Raw genomic sequence first — 16,735 nt, forward strand, 5'->3', positions numbered from 1 at the left:
CTACTGGGCACTTTTTTTCTTTACCTTTTGGGGTTCTAGCTTTTCTGTATTTCTAAGAAGAACCTCTCTGTGTTGCAGGAGAAGATGTGGTGAGGTTTTACTCTTCTGGGCCCTTCTGCCTAATTCCAAACCCCCAGGAATTATCTAAATTCCCATTTACTTATACCGTTTTAGTAGTGGTAGGAAGTGGAAAATTCTGCCTTCCTAGTTCTGTATGCTCCATGCTAAGCATGAATCTTTTCTCCTTGCTTTTATGATTAAAAATAATGCAGAAGGGTATTTTGAATAAAAATGTCTTACTTCAAAAACACACCAGCTTTTCTTTGCAACACCTGAGAAGTTTTGGTTTTTTTCCTGAAAAAAAACCTGAACTAGAAAACTGAAGAGTAATCTCTACTGATGGAATGCTTTTATTCCTTTGTTACTCATTGGATATTCATAGAGCTCCCAAACCCAGAATTCTAAGGACAGTCTTTCTTTAAACCACTCAGCATTTTACAAGGGTACATGTGGGGGAGTGGAGGAGTGTTAGAACTGTGTGTAGGGGGAGTAAATGTCAGACAGTCATGACTTGTCCTCACACTGCTGAAGGACACAGTTGTATAAAATTGTATAAAATGAAATGTTAGTATTTATTGTGGAGAACTAAACTGGAAATAATGTATGTATGAATAAGAAATACATGTGAGTTAATGCTTCAGTATTAATCCCTGATGCCTAGTAACAGAATTTATAATTTTGCCCTTTTAAAATAGTGGAGTTTAATTTTTAATACTTTTAAATTTAACAAAACTGCATTTCTGTAGGAGTCTAACACTTTGCAATGCTTTTTCATAGGGGCTGCTGCTGCTGCTGAAAGCTCTAAGGAAGCTGAGGACATAATATGGACCTCTAGTGGCAGTGATTTTTCAGATGATGGAAATAAAACATTGATTCCAAGGTTGGACAGCAAAAAAAATGATGCTTCCAAAACAGAGGAATTGCCTAGCGGATGTGATTTATTGTTAGAGGACAAAAGCAGTGAAGGTAAGTTCAAATGCAAGATTTAACAAGAAACATGTCAATTTCTGTTGCTGTAATGAAAATATTCTTGATGTCATTCTGACGAAATTACATGATCCATTCCTATTTTGGTTAGATCAATTGGAGGGGTTTGTTTATTTTTTCATAAATTTCATCTGGGTATAGAGTAAGCTCTTAGTATAAATTATGTACGAAAACTTTACACCTCAGAATAAAGCAACACAGTTTTCTGCATCTACTGACTAGATACGGCAGGCTTTGCAGCTGCAGATAGCATCATCTTGTGTACCATGCATTTTCATTTCAGAACACAGTATTCCTTGCTTCCTCTGTTAGCTGCACTATGTGAACAGACATGAGTTTAGTTCTTAGAACTTCCTTTCTAAGTCATGGACCAGGAAATGACAGAGGGGAGAGAAATTGATTAAAAAGTGCAGCTGAAGATAGAAAAATTTGATATGCTCTATTGTAGAAGCGTTAATTGGGATAATGTACAAGTTGCATTAGAACTTGTTAGGAAGTCTTTACAATGTAAAATAAGTTAGGTGAACTTTGTAGTACTTCAGCTAGATCTAAAATATTACAGTTAGACTGGATCCTGGATGTCTGGCAAAGCATTCAAATGCTGCTGTGAGCTGAGCAAATAGATTGACTGATTGAAGACTTTTTGTTTCGTGACGCTGGTGAAATATGCTCCTTAGGTTTAAAACAAAAATGAAAAATCTTCCTCCTTTCTTCTATATAACACTGTCATTGGCATATCTGATGGCTATCTTTTGTAATCCCTAGTAATTTTCTTCTTTTCGAAAAGGAAAGACTGTTCATTTTCTAAACTGCAATCTGTTGCTGAATAGGAATTCTTCTAACCTACCATTAATATCATTCACTTGTTCCCTGCAAGTATATCTTGCAGGCTTTAATCTTCCTTTTTTTTTTTTGAGACCATACACAGACATATTTTTATGCTTATAAGATAGCAAAATCTGGTTTCTCTGTGTAATTGAAGAAACCCTGATGTGTTATGTATCTGCTTGAAGGTTACTGAGAAAATCTAATAATTGTCATGTTTTTTTTCTAAACCCAAAAATGTCCTGAAAGCAGTGGGCAGTAAAAGAACTATAATTTCCATGTTTTTTGAAGTAACCATGATATACACTAATTTTAGCATTGTACCCAGGGTGCCTCTATGTGTGTGTGCATATATAGGTACAGTTGTAGGTGTGGTGACAGTAGGGAAAATATTTTTTAAAGAGATGTTCCCTTTCATGTGAAGTTCACTTTGAGTGTCAGTACTTCAGTGTGACAAGATAAAATGGATTGCCTTGTATTTCATCAAGGAATTTATTCCGCTGTCACACAGCTTCAAATGAAACCTCTTTGCACTACCTGGTTGCTGATTTCTGTGTTTAAAATTTGTGATGAAGCTTCCTCATAGTCAGAAACGGAAATGCATTTGTGTGTGTAAAAGGAGGCAGCACTATATCTGTGTGTTTGGGTGACTTCAGAGTCTGAAAGGTCAATGTAGGAACTAGTATTTAGATTACAGTAGCACTGCCGAGTACAGAAGGTACTGCCACAGTTTCATGGATGTGTACAGATGGCTGGAGCATGGTGCAGGTGCCTTCTTTCTCTGCTGCCTCTCCCCTGTACATGACCATTCCAGTGTTAGAAATATGACATTTACAAAAGCAAAAAATGCAATGCTCCCAAAAAGCTTTCATCCCTTCTCCTTCGAACATGCTCATTTATCTCTCTCAGTACCTTGTGGCATTTGGACCTGAAGGATTGTGAGGATGCTACTGCAGCTCAAGTCTCTGTGCCCTTCAGTAGATCCTTGAAGTTACAAATAGGCTTTTGGAATTGCATTAAATACCACATGGTCCTGATGGTGATGGAAAAAAGTTCTGCATTTCTGTCAGCATCTCTTTGTTTATTGCCATTACATTGTAGGTTTGTTTGGGGCTTTTTTTTTGTTGGCTTTTTACCTCCATCTTTTCTTATTCCTGTTTCTATTAATTTGTCCTCAACAGTTCTGTCTTTGATGTGCTTAGAGATTTGATTTGCAGACCTGTATATTTAGGCATGGTGTTCTAGGAGGTGACCATTTCAACTAGCGTTTTTGTTCCTCTGTGAGGGTTACCACTAATAGCAGATGTTGACATTGTTTAAGGCATTTGATTAGAACAGTTAATTCTGAACAAGTACACATGGAAAATCCAATGCAGCTGGGCAAAAAAACCCCTAACTAAACCATGGAAAAATTAATAATACTAAAGAGAACATCCTACCTACCTGTACAGTTAAATGTACCACCTCTTTGCAGACAGTACTTTGAAGTTTGGGTTTTTTTTATGTATTTAATTTTTATCCTTCCTCGCAGAACACTTTTGGCTAGTAGGATTTAGATTTTGTGAGACACAAAATACTTAAAGATCAGTTGAACATAGGTAAAAAATAATGTTGCAATTCTTCTCCCAAGTTTAGGATAGCTGTAGTATTGCTCTGACTTTGTGCTTATGATAGATGGTGATTAAGAAAAACTCTTTTTACCAATCTTCTATTTTAGATGAATTGAAGCTTATTGACTGGGAGAAGGATACTGATTCTAGCGATCAGTGCGATGGGTCAGAAAAAGAGGACAGCTCAGTAGAGATATCAGACTCGGACTCTTGCTCAAATACTAATTCTCTGCCTGTCAAAGAGGAGAATGATGAGCTTTGTAAGGTGAGAAACTGTTCCAAGTTTAAGAAAAAAAGCTTCTGCTGTAATTGTGGAATGTATTCATATTTGTTTGCATTTGAATTGGGGCAGTGTGAGGATTTTGCTTACTTATCTTTTCAGAAGGAATTCTTTACACAAGAATTTCAAGGCATTTTCTTTGACTGGCAAACCTCAGAACCAAGCAGTGCCCCTCACAGAGAGCTTGGTAGTGTGGTCACTGAATCACAGGATGCCTGAGGTGGGAAGGCACCTCTGGAGAGTGCCTAGTCAAACCTCTCTGCTCACATCTGGCCAGCTGAAGCTGGCTGTTCAGGGCTGTGTTGGGTTTCGTTTTGAGTAGTTCTTAGAGCAGAGACTCCACAACTTCTGTGGGCAACATGTGCCACTGCTTGGTTACCCTTGCAGTGGAGCAACTTGGTCTTATATTAAAATTGAATTTCTTGTATGTCAGTGTGTGTTCAGAAAGTCATCAGGTGGGTGGTTTCTCACCAGAGATGATCATCTGGACTCTGTACAGTCCCTGTCTGCTTGTGACATCTGGGCAGCTGGTGCTGTTGGTGCCCAAATTTCCTGTAGTGTGGTGGGTGAGAGACTCACCACCGCTATTTATCTTTAGTACGTTGAGACTGTGACTCTCCAAAAACCCAGGTGCTGGGAATAGAGCATGATGGGGTAAAGGACTACATGCAGGACTCCCTTTTCAGTGATAAGGATTGCAGAGCTCCAGAAAGGGAAAGCAGTAAGAGCTGAATATTACCAGCTAAGATATGGTAGTTTTTTTTTTTTTACTGCCGAAAATGTAAGTTTATTTCTAAAGAAGCGTTCTGTGTCAACTATAGATCTTTATTTATTTAGTATCTTACAGTGAACTGACATGTGTGAAAAGACTTGAGATATGATGGTACCCTAGGCTGAAGTAACATTTGAAATGTGCTGCTCAGGGTCACTGTTCCTGGAGGTGTTCAGGCAAAGATTGGATGTGCTGCTTAGTGCCGTGGTCTAGTGGTTGACATGGTGGTGGTGTTTGTTCAGAGGTTGGGTTCAGAGGTCTTTTCCAACCTAAGTGACCCTGCCCCTCTGTGATTTACCCTCTCTCCTGTGCCGGGGGCTGGTGCCGCACCGGGGAGCCCCGCGCCGGCAGCGCTTCCCGGAACGTGGCGGGGAAGCCCCAGGCGGGGCGGGCAGAGCAGAGGGGCCGGGCTGTGACCCCCAGAGGGGCAGCCGGGGCAAGGGGCAGGGGCAGCGCTGGCCTGGCGGACGGGGAACATCGGCCCGAGGAGGTGCGGCTGTGGGAGCGGATCCGCCGGGGGTCGGTGCTGGAGCAGCCCGGCAGAGGGCACCGCAGGCCCGGGAACCTCGGCCGGCGGGGCCGCGGACCAGGCTGTCAGCGAAGCGGATTAAAGCCTTATTGAAACTCCGTTTATGTTTCGATTCTGTATGAAAATGCTCGCGAGTGAGTCTGACAGGGAGTCCTGCTCACATAGGAGGGAGAGCAGCCTCCAGCTTGCCAGGAATCAGCCCCGTGGCAGGGTCTGCTGCCTTGCTGGGGCCGCAGGGGGGGACAGTGGCTCTGTTGTAGCCCCTCACCACAAGAAGGACATTGAGGGGCTGGAGCGAGTCCAGGGAAGGCAGCGGAGCTGGGGAAGGGCCTGGAGCACAGGTGTGATGAGGAGCGGCTGAGAGAGCAGGGGACGTTCAGTCTGGAGAACAGGAGGCTCAGTGGAGACCTCATCACTCTATACAACCACCTGAAAGCAGACTGTAGCCAGGTGGGGTCAGAGTCTTCTCCCAGGCGACAAGTGAGGGGACAAAAGGAATTAGCCTCAAGCTGTGCCAAGGGAGGCTCAGGTTGACAGCAGGAAGAATTTATGCACAGAAAGTGTGATCGGATATTGGAAGGAGCTGCCCAGGAAGGTGATGAAGTTACCATCCCTGAAGGTGTTTAAGGAAAAACTGGATGTGGCACTTAGTGCCATGGTCTAGTTGAACGTGGTGTTTTGTCATAGGTTGGACTTGATGATCTTGGAGTCTTTTCCAGCCTAATTGATTCTGTGAAGCAGCGGGTCTGGCTGTAGCAACACGAGTGACCTGGTGCTCATCAGGCTCTTGTGGGTGTCAGTCCCACTCTATTATCTGTAATTCAGAGTTCAGCAAGGGTTAGTCAAGTGTTTTCAAGTTTTGAAGAACTTCTGTTACATAGCCTAAATCCCAGGCTGTAGCATCAGAAGAGGCTGCATGGTCTGCATAAAGCTGTGAAAACAGAATTGAGATTTATGCCAGTGGTAAAAGTTGTCCTGTTTTTATTACACCAGCATGACTTAGCCCAGTGTACATGGAAAGCTGGATAAACATTATGGGACACGTTCATGTTAATGACGCTCATGAGAGGGTTTTTTGGGATGCAACCATACTGTAATAAAAAGTTTTTAAATCTAACCAGAATAGTTATGCTAGTACAAAAGATGTGGGTACATTGGGAAACTGAGATTGTCCCTACAGATTTCCTCTTCCCCCATCCCAGCTGGAGTGGCACCCTGGGAATTTTGCTGGGTGGTCACCCTCAGCAGAAAACTTTCTTCTGGGAATCCAGTGTATGCAGGAGGGTAAATCCCCAGTGATTACTCTGCCTGCTGCAGTCTTTGTTTTGCTTTACTTGGGATATGATGTTTTCCAAGGAAAAAACTGCTAGGAAAAAACTGCATGCAAGCCGAGAGGTTTCCAAGACAGAATAGAAAGCACTGTTCGCTATAGGAGGTCATTTGCTGTATGAGTATTCTTTAAAAAGGCCTGTTAATTTTGTGGCCTAGTTCATGGTGAGGAAAGGGGGAAAAAAGCGCCAAATGTTGATATATCATCATTTTTGTGGTATTTACTAAATATCTAGAATCTAGTGGAGTGTGTGGATAATCAAAAGACCATGAAATTTCTTTTACGCTGCTTCAAAATATGCCAAATACCAAGAGGTTCTGGAGGTTTAGGATTACTGCCAAAATAGCTTTATGGTAGTATTTACTCTTGGTAGGAGTGTATTATGTTTCTACTGGGAAATTTCTTCCCCTACTCCTTTATATACTAATATATTTAATTTTAAAATGACTTCTATTTGGTGATATTAACTGTGTAGAAAAGCTTCACATATTGTTTTGGTTGGAAGATAAGACTCTTGCTTATCTCTAGGCTGTAAAGCTGCAGTCACGACTCAGTTTATGTTCCAAGTCCCTGTGCTGTGTCTTTCCTATCAACTATCCACTTCTGATGTGTAAAGCTGCTTGATAGTGGATAATGAGGAAGGCAAGTTGAAGGTGGCCTTGTGGTAATAGCTAATGTGTGTCTTCAGAATTTTTGAAGGAAGCATATGCAAGATATGACAAGACCATGCTTTACTTTCCTTTAGCTATTTTTAGGGGATGAGGGAGTTATTTTTTGTTAGTTTTCATTTGACCTATAAGTGGTTGAATTTTTGCTTAAGATGATGCAGGAGAAAGATCTGACAAGGTGACCCCAGATGGTTCTATTCTTACAGTTCCTTCATTTCCAGTTACCAGTAGTGGTTACCTAGGGGAACTTTTTTATTGGAGAACATGGTACTAAAATAAAGATTAACCTTTAATGTTAGTTTTTCAGCATACGTGTTTTCCAAAAGAGTGCCATGTAATCACTTCGAATTTGAAAAACTCCCTATTTTTATGCACTGGTAGTGACTACTTTTTGCCAAACTTGTCTAGACACTTTTTGTCTTGTCAGCCAAGTTCCATATTTTGTAAGAACTGCTTATATGTGAATTATTTTAAACTTAATATTTAAATGCTATTAATTAAATGAAAATGTGTGCTCCTGTGGGTAAATTCCTCTCTTCTTCCACACTACCTCTGAATCTGGGAACCTTCTCTGGCTCTGTGCACAGAGTGGCATCATTTTCCCCACTTGAACCCTTCCTCAAAACACTTAATCCCTGAAAGTAGGCCAGCATTTGTGTGGAGCATATAATTTTGGTATCTTACAAGAGTATGGCCTTTTCTTTGTGCCCTCTCTGGTAAATCCACTTTATCAGTTTCTGATGGGTACCCAGATTTTCTTGCTTTACATGGGGAGCAAGTAAGGCTTATCCCAGAATGGTGTGAGGAATTAGTCTTATGTACTTGCTGTGTAACATAAATAAAGCTTAACTGGTTACAGCAGATCCTCTTTATTTGCACAGCACACTAATAAGTGCAGTAGACACTTGTCTGCTGATCTTAACGTCTGGTTGGGTGAAAATTTATCAAAAAGTCACATGGTTAAGAGCTTGTTCCCTTTGAATCTTAGAACCATAGAATGGTTTGGCTTGGAAGGAAAATTAAACATCATCCAGTTTCAAACCCCTGACATAGGCATCACCTTTCACTAGACCAGGTTGCTCAAAGCTCCATCCAACCTGGCCCTGAGCACTTCCAGAGGTGGTACCACCCGCAACTTCTCTAGGCAACTTTTTCCAGTGTCTCACCACCTTCACAGTAAAGATTTTCTCCCTAATATCTAAACTAAAGGTGCTTTGATTCAATTTAAAGGCATTCCTTCTTGCCCTGTTGCTACAAGACCTTGTAAGAACTCCCTCTCCAGCTCTCTCATAGGCACCTGGTGGAGACTGGAACACATAGAGAGTGGTAATATCCCCAAACTATTACGCTGAATGAAGACAGACAACTGAAAAAGAGATTTGCCATGTGTTATGTGTTTCAAAACTCTTTAATAAATCCCTGCCACACTCTCAGCTCTCTATTGTGCTGCAGTCTGCATGCCCTGACAGTGGATGAGCTGACGTGATGCTGAAAAATGTGCAAAAACTATTTTAGTGCTGTGCAAAAGGTTTATTTTGGGGTTTTCCCTGAATGAAGAACACATTCTTTTAGAAGTCCTTCCTGCATGGATATATGTAGGTCTGTGTCTCTTACCTGAGGCCTTCTGATCTTTCAAATCAGGGTTCATTCAGTTGTTTAGTTCATGGATTTATTACTGTCTTAACCTGGCTCTTAAAAAAAAGCTCTCAAAACAAATTCTGTCCTTCTGTGGCATTACATTGGAGGGGATTCAACATACTTAATGAAATTCTGAAGAGGTCATTTAAAAGATGAGCAGGCCAAGATTTGCTGTTATTTCTGGACTTGCTTTTGTGTCCTGGCTTTCTTGATCCATTATAATGGTAATTATAACTAACATTGGCTTGGTAATTAGAATTGAGTCTAGAACTATGGTTGTGTAACAGAATTTAAAGCAGATTATCTCAAGGTAGGGAATCATTATTATGGCAAATGGAATTTGTGTCATCCTGTCAGACTGATGACTTAACATGGATCAAGGGTGATGATAGGACTGTGTTATTGCAAGCACTTACTTTTGTCAGTTCATTACTGAAGGAAATGTATATACAAAATACCCACAAACTTCCATCTATTTTTTTTCTAAATGTAATTTATGGAATAATTCAGGTTGGAAACAATTTCTTCAGTTCAGCCTGCACAAGACAGTCTCAAATACAAGATAGACAAGGTTGCTTAGGGCTTTATCTAGTTGGATCCTGGAAACTTGAATGATGAAAACAGCATAACCTATCTGGGCAGCATCCTTTTCCCTTCCTTGTGTCTCTCTTCCTTGTCTTTCCAAAAACAGGAACCTTATATTTCTGGGTAGAACTGGGCTCTTCTGTCTTTTAGGCAAGACCTACAGGTCAGCAGGTTGCAAGTCAGTAGTGGTACGGAAACAGACACCTTTTGAATTCATGCCTGCAAAGTGAAAGGATTTGTACTTGAATGACCAGAGAAACTGAACCTGTGCACCAGCTGCTTTCTGCTGCATCGTGGCTGCAGGGATGTCTCTGCATCTTCTGACACAGGAATCAAGCCTTGAAGCTTTTTTTCTTAGTCACAGACAATATTTCCCCTCTCAACTTTCTGTTTCCATGATTTGGTCAGATTATCAGAATAGGAAACAGGATGTTTCTGGGGGTGCTCTAGCTATTTGTGTTATAACTAGCTTTTTTTCAGTCTGTAGTTAAACAATGACCCCATTAAGTTTAAAACAGGACTGATGGCACTAGTTCAGCTAATACCCAAGTGGCTCAGATATTCCTTGCTTTGGTTTAAACCATCTTGGGACAATTTTTCTTCATAATTCTGGGACACAGGGGTTCAAATGTCAATGTGGCTGAATGGTTCCTTATCTTCCTCAAGAACACCGCTATATGAGTGTCTTGATTCATGTTTTGTGTGGTTTTGGCAGTGTCAAAATGCCTGAAGTCTGTGATGCCCATTTTGAAGGAAGCATCTTTGATCGCAGTTTTCATACATACAGGTGCTTTTGTAGGTGATTCCACAGTGTCACTGAGGTAGCTGTGCTTCTTTGTGTCTAGTTTGTGAAATTCCTGCATGACTTATTAACTCAGCAGAGATTTCTGTGTACCTCATCCATGAATCCATGGATTCATGAAATCTGATGGATCACAGCACCTATGACAGTGACATAAACAGACTTTAGACCTTGCTGCCTTGAGCTGTCATTCCCAGAGTGTATTTTTATGTTGTTTGAAGCACCAGGCTGTTTGTGAATGCTAATCCAACCCCTCTGCTTTGTTTAACTTAAGGCTTCAGTTGAGCCCTGTATTCTTTCTTACACAGCTCTGGAGAGCAACAACTTTAAGCGCAGCTGACAGCATTGCTGTCTTGGCATCCATGTATTGAATGCCCCTCTCTTTGTGGTCTTCCCACATCCTCCCCAAGTCTGCCTGGTGTTTTAAACAAGATTCAAGAGGCCTGTCCTGCAGCTGCATGTCACACAAGGCATCTGCATTTCCTCAGGTCCAGCACCTCTCTGGGGCATGGCTCTTGACAGCGCCACAGAGGATCTTTAGGAGTAACAGGGAGAAGCAAAGCAGTATATGCTTGCCCTGTCAGGGCCCTGACCTCCATCTAAAAAGCTGAAGTAAAGAAAAAGGGCTTTGTCTGTCTCCTGTTGGTAGATTGCCTGGTTCTGCAGCAGAAGAGGCTACAGGGATGAGCAGAGCATGCCCTGCTGGGGGTGCAGTGCTCTCCTTTGAAAGGAGAGAGAGTATAAAGCCAGAGGAATTAACAACATTAATAGAAAGTCAAAGGCTTTTGTCTTGCTGCTTTACTCACCTCTGATGAAGCTTTCTGTTGTTTGCTGTTTTGGAGAATTTGCTAATAGTTTTGTGTTCTGCAAAGGGTCATGAGCACAGTGAGAAAGCTGCTGAGTTTTGATTTGTCTGACTTTGTCTTACAAACTATCTCAGGAGTCTTCAGGATAAATTGGAGGGGAGAGATTTGAATGTGTTGGAAATTCATTTTGAAGAAGTGGTGGAAGAGAACCTTCATGGGACACATAGGACCAGTCTTAATAATTTCTTTCTTATAAATGTGCTTTCTAAATACTGTAGTTCTGGAAGGAGACCTGAACAGAGTAGATTGGCTAATGGCTTGAATTCTCTAAAAGCCTTTGGTTACACCTTCCTTGTGGGTTGTCATGGTGCTTTAAAAATAATTTTATGGTCTTTTAGTGGCTGGTTCTGCCACCCATTTTGTTAGTTCATGACATCAGGAGAGGGACCTAATTTATTGGGGAAAGTAAAGTTTTCTTTTACTATCAAGGATGTTTGTTGCAACCAGTTGTGGAAAAAAAAGCATGGCATGTCATTTCAAGGTTCCTAGTGCAATTGGAGCTTCCGTCTTTTCACAAGTGAGTTTTACTGGTGTTGAGGTTTCTGGCAGCAGTATAATAGAGACATGCATATGTCCGTCTCAAAAAAAAATTGCATGTGTAATGCTGCTTATAAAATGGCTTTTAAGTGAAAATATGATACCTAAATGTCCAAGGTCATCCAGTTCGTGGTAGAACAAGTAAAGCATGAAGTGTACCAAAATCATCCAACTGTCTTTGTAGGCTTCCCCTTCTAATGAGTTCCTTTTCAATTTTCACCAAAACAGAAAAGTTCCTTCTGTAGTAAGGGTTAGTGTGGGGCAGCCCTTTGTAGAATCTACTGCATTGCAAAGATCTAGTAGTAAATTTAGAATATCTTAGAAAACACAGGAAGACCAAAGTTTAGAAAGAATTCTAAACTAACCTCAGGGTTATTAAAAACCCCTGAGGTTTTTCCCAGCGTGTTTCTCTTTAATGGATGATGCTCCTGTGTATCTCTCTTTAATGAATGAAGCTCCCTCTACATCTGTATATGGAAGAAGACAGTTATGTGGGGTTTTGTTTTGTGGTTGATTTGGGTTTTTTTTAAGTAATGGCTGTGTATCTTTAGCTTGTAAAGAATGCAGTTTGATGGTAGAGTGTTGGGAACATGACTTTTTTTCCTGGCTCCCATTGCAGTGTGGAAGTGTGTTGGATACATAAGAGAGGGGCAGAACAAATGGAATAAAACTGAGACTATATATAATAGAACTTGAGAAATTTAGAGGTATGAAATGTTGGGTGAGGGCAAGGGGTTGACTTTCTTGGGAACAGTAAGAAGGGATGGGAATGGTATGAAAATGTAATGCCTCTGATATCCAGTTTGTCAGGGTCTGTGTCATGTTCCGTGATAAGCAGTTTCTATACAAACGTCTGAATCATCTGTAGATGACAGTTCAGATTTACAGTTCTTTTGTTATCAGGACACTCATGTTCCAGACTAACAACCCTGATGACTGGTTAACCCCTTCTGTGGAGATGGTCTCTAACTCCATAACATGTTACAGTATGTTAAAGAAGATTTTGCCTGCTCTGTAGGAATCTGTTAGCACATTCTTGTGTATAGGCCAGCTGCTCCATCCCTTTTTATCCTCCTTAGGATAACATTATTTGCATTCAGACAAGGACAACCACCTTGGCTACCTGCTGGTTTTATCTTTGTCCTCAATCTCTCTGGAAATAGGCTGTGAAATTGTTACTTCATATGATATCTTTCCCACTACTCACAACTTCAGCCAAGCTTTGTTATTCCAGCTTCCTGGACACATGGAGAAGCTGTTGCACATGGCTGTTGATTCACTGCTCAGTCCCAGCACAGTGGCATTCTTTTTGACTCAGTCCCAGTCGTTCTCCTCCCACTCTGTCTCCTCTTCTCAGCACAGTCACTATTTCATTCTCTTGTCCCCGTTCACCTTCACCTGGCCATTGTTTGGCGACAGTTCCCTGGTTCTGTCTTGCCTAATGCAACATTTTAGTCCTGTGCTAAAGTGCTCTCATCAGGTTGCAACTCTTTAAAAACACTGATTGCTGCAAACTTGTTGCTGTTTTGCAGACACCTTGACACCCTCCTGTGCAAGGGAAAGGGAACATTAAAGCTAAGTGAGAAAACCAGACTAGAGCTGTCTGCTTGTGAAGGCAGACACAATGGGCAGAGCAGCTTCATCCTGACCTAAATAGTCAGGTATGAGAAGGGCTGAGGTTTGTTCTGGGTTTTAAGCCTCTGAAAGGTTTTAAGCCTTCTAAAAACACCACAACTTTAAGAATCTCTTAAACTTGCACACAAACTGTACTTGTGGATAGTAGCTTTGGTCTTTCCATTGATAAGAAAAAAGGTGCAGTGGAACTCAAAAAGCTTCAGAACAAGTTGGTAGGAGCAAAATGTTCTAGAGAATAGAAATCTTCAACCTCATAAAGAGATTGTTATGGAGAGGGCATGAAAGAAACCCATGCCTCATAAATAGATAAGAAGTCATTCAGATAACTGAATGACTGGGCACTGTCTCGTGCTAGGACACATCAAGTGAAACTAGAAGGTTGATTCAGCATTAAAATGGAGTTCATTCACCCAGTTGATATGAGCTGCCAAACTCCTTGTCACAGAATGACACAGATGCTGAAAGATTACGTGGGTTCAAGACTAACTGGACAAACTCAAGAAAGACAAGGCAAATCTGTTAAGAATTAAATACAAAGATCTTGCCTCTAGTTGTAGCCACAAACTAGAATCAGGAAGACTCTTCTGTAGCAACCCTGCTGCATGTTTGTCCTGTTTTAAACTCTTCCCTAAACATCTGACATTAATCATAGTTGGAGACAAAAGTAGGGGGGTAGAATGGTCCTTGGTAGACTCCCCTACAGCTATTCCCATGTTTGTGTGCTGTGGGCTTTTCAGCGTGTATGATTTTTGTCCTTTTTACCATCACCACCCTCGGTGCCTCCTTTGCAGAGCAATTGAGAAGTCACATCCTAAAAGACAATGTTGCAAATGACTCTCCACTTGGTCAGTGCAGTGGATACCCTTTGTAGCTGTATTCTCTACCACCTGCTGCTCTGCGTGGCTTCTGCAGGGTGTTCTTTCACGGTGCCCAGTTTATGCTTACCTCATGTTTTTAATAAAGCTTTCTGTACAGACTTAGGGAAGGAGAGGAGCTTTTGAGACAGCATGGATTTTGTAGAGGGTGATGGCTCTAGCCAGACTTGTCTAGAGAAGAGTTTAGCTTCTCTGGAGTGAGAGTGACAGACTTAAGTTTCTTTGATTTGCTTGATTAGCTGAGGGAGAAGTGTGAAGGTAAGTCGTCGCTTTTTTTGTTTATGGCTTGTTTTGTTTTTTTTTTTTTTTTAATTTAAATCTTTAATTTTATGGCTATTTGGAAAAGCACTGTGTTGGGGTTCTATTAAATATAAACATTTGTTGAAGTACATTGAAGCATCATGAAAGTAAAAAAAGTTGGTCTTGCCAAGTTGTGAATCTGGTATGTTCTGGTAATGTGATTTATCTAGGATATGAAACACTTCTAGAATGGGAAAACAGTATACCTACTTGTATAAAAAGAATAAATAAATAAATACCCCAGTCTAACAGGGTATTATCTTAAAGGCAGAATGTGAAAAAAGACCTTTTATTTGTGATAGTTGCAGATAAAGCATCATGTTGCCTTTTGACAAGTTCTTTGCAGACTTGTACAGAGAAAAGAATTCATATTACGGACAGTAATGCAACAGTTTTACATAGCTGCTTGTAAAACCAGATTGTATAGCTGTATACTAGGACACATTATAAAAGCTTTGATTTACTTGTTCCTCCTTTATGGAACTCAACAGATGAATCCTTATAATGTGAGATATTTGTGGTGTGTTGGAAGGATATGAGTTTTTGTATGGTGTTTGCTTACTGGTTTAAAAAGGAAGGGCCAAAGCATCTCTTCAGACTAAGAAACTGTCATCAGCCTCAGTCTGTAGTAACTGGAGGAGGAGAAGAAGAGAAAGAGATATATTTTTCTCCCGAATAGTTTAGGGTTGGAATGGTGGATTAAAAAATATCAGGCTAAGCAGCCTTTTTGAAGGGTGCAAATTTAGGATGAGGAAGTAAAATAGGACATAATTGCTGTTCTCATGGCTAAAAAGCAATGAACCAGACAATAGATAAGACTGTCAGTTTGAACATCAACAAAACCAATGTTTTTACATGAAACAAGTCTGAAACAAATGCCAGGAGGGCGATTATTCCCCTCTACTCGATAATCTTTATATGCACTTGAGTCTAGTTTTCCTATGCAAACAGTAGAGCTAGGTTTGATCCTTACATTATTTTTGACTTGTGGCTTACATTATTTACAATTTAAAGATTCTGTGATGCCTTTCTCACCTGAAAGAACTTTCCATTAACCACAGCAGTTGTGGAGGAAAAAGGTAGTTAAGAAGGCATCAGAACAGGGCAGGGAACTATTTTTTTCTTTTTGTGTGCTTTACAATTTTAGATAAATGATACCCACACATATTGATGGCTTCTCAAATCTAATGAACTCAGAAGAAAAATCTGTGGCAAAATCTCTGATTTGTTTTCTTCAGTGATAAAAAAAAAGAAAGAAAACCTGAATGTATCAATTACTCTGGTTAGTAATGAAGATACTGAATTGATTGATCACTTTAACAACTCTAAGTGAAAAATATTTCACATCTCCTTAGTGGATCATCCTTGTGGATGCTGAGTATAAATTTTTAAGTTATAATAGTTCATTTTATTGGGAGGTAAGTAGAAGAAATCATAATTTGGGAAATAATGGAAATACAATGGAAAGCAAAACTAGGACATGATTTTTTATAGGATTGGAAGGAAACATAACTTGTATGCCACACTTCTGTGTTACAAATTACTTTTTGAAGGCAAGAATGACAGATTTGAGGGGGAAGAGTTGCACTATGTTATAATGAAGTACCCAGCATAATTTTTTGTTGTGTGTAAACTTTGCAGCTACTTTGAGCATTTCTGCACTTTAAATGCACAAGTTGCTTGTGACTTCAAAAATTTGGTTGTGAAGAGGAAAACTTTTTGCATCCTCTGCATGTGAGTTGCAGGGTTTTCAAATACAAGTCAGCTGTTAATTGCCATCAATTAATTTGTAAGGATTTTGGAAAGTGGTGGTGGAAGTTTGCTCTCGGCCTTGCATGCTGCAGATGCTCTGAACAGTCAGAAGTAATAATGTAGACAATAGCCATTCGCCTTTGACACAGTCATGATCCTTGTCGTCATCACAGAGCTGAAAAAGTAAGACTGCTGGTCATATAATGTGTAGTGGTTTATTTTCACATTTTGAGCAGGCAGGGATGATTTAAGAGACCACTGAATGCTAATTTCTGTTGCTTTGTTACCATGCATTTTAAGTGGAAGAACAGCAAATGGATTTAATTTTTATAAGACTTGCAGCCAGTAATTGTAGAAATCTCCATCTGCTTATTAGCAGCACTAGCTCTATTTTTGAAAAGAAGAAAGATGCTTGTGTTTTCCAGATCTGGAATGAACTGGAATGAATGAATGAAATGTTCTGAAGGAGATCCCAAGTGTTGGTAGTATTGTAAGGTTGAACTGCAAGAAAAATATCTTTCAATGTATTTTTTTTGATCACCACTGTGACTCTTTAAAAATGCACTTCATTGCTTAACCTCATTATCTGCCACAAATTCACTGAACAGATGTTGCCACTTCTTTTTGTACATTTTAGTACAGTTCTCAGCATAATCATAATAACTCATATATTTTCTGAGACTT

The 16,735-nt window shown here is 40.3% G+C and overlaps 1 protein-coding gene across 2 annotated transcripts in view; it reads left to right on the forward strand.

Annotated features, from left to right (window-relative positions):
- The window catches only part of SPIDR (scaffold protein involved in DNA repair), a 196,314-nt gene that overhangs the window by 8,773 nt on the left and 170,806 nt on the right, over window positions 1-16,735 (forward strand). For both annotated transcript variants that reach the window (XR_004060525.1, XM_030943524.1), the window contains exons 4-5: window positions 838-1,026; window positions 3,590-3,747. Coding sequence is in view for 1 of the 2 variants with exons in the window: in XM_030943524.1 (XP_030799384.1) it covers window positions 838-1,026; window positions 3,590-3,747 (347 nt within the window). In the remaining variant the exon portion in view is untranslated. The remainder of the gene's footprint in view (window positions 1-837; window positions 1,027-3,589; window positions 3,748-16,735) is intronic.

Source organism: Camarhynchus parvulus, chromosome 2 (assembly GCF_901933205.1).
Source record: "Camarhynchus parvulus chromosome 2, STF_HiC, whole genome shotgun sequence".
NCBI classification, from domain to species: domain Eukaryota; kingdom Metazoa; phylum Chordata; class Aves; order Passeriformes; family Thraupidae; genus Camarhynchus; species Camarhynchus parvulus.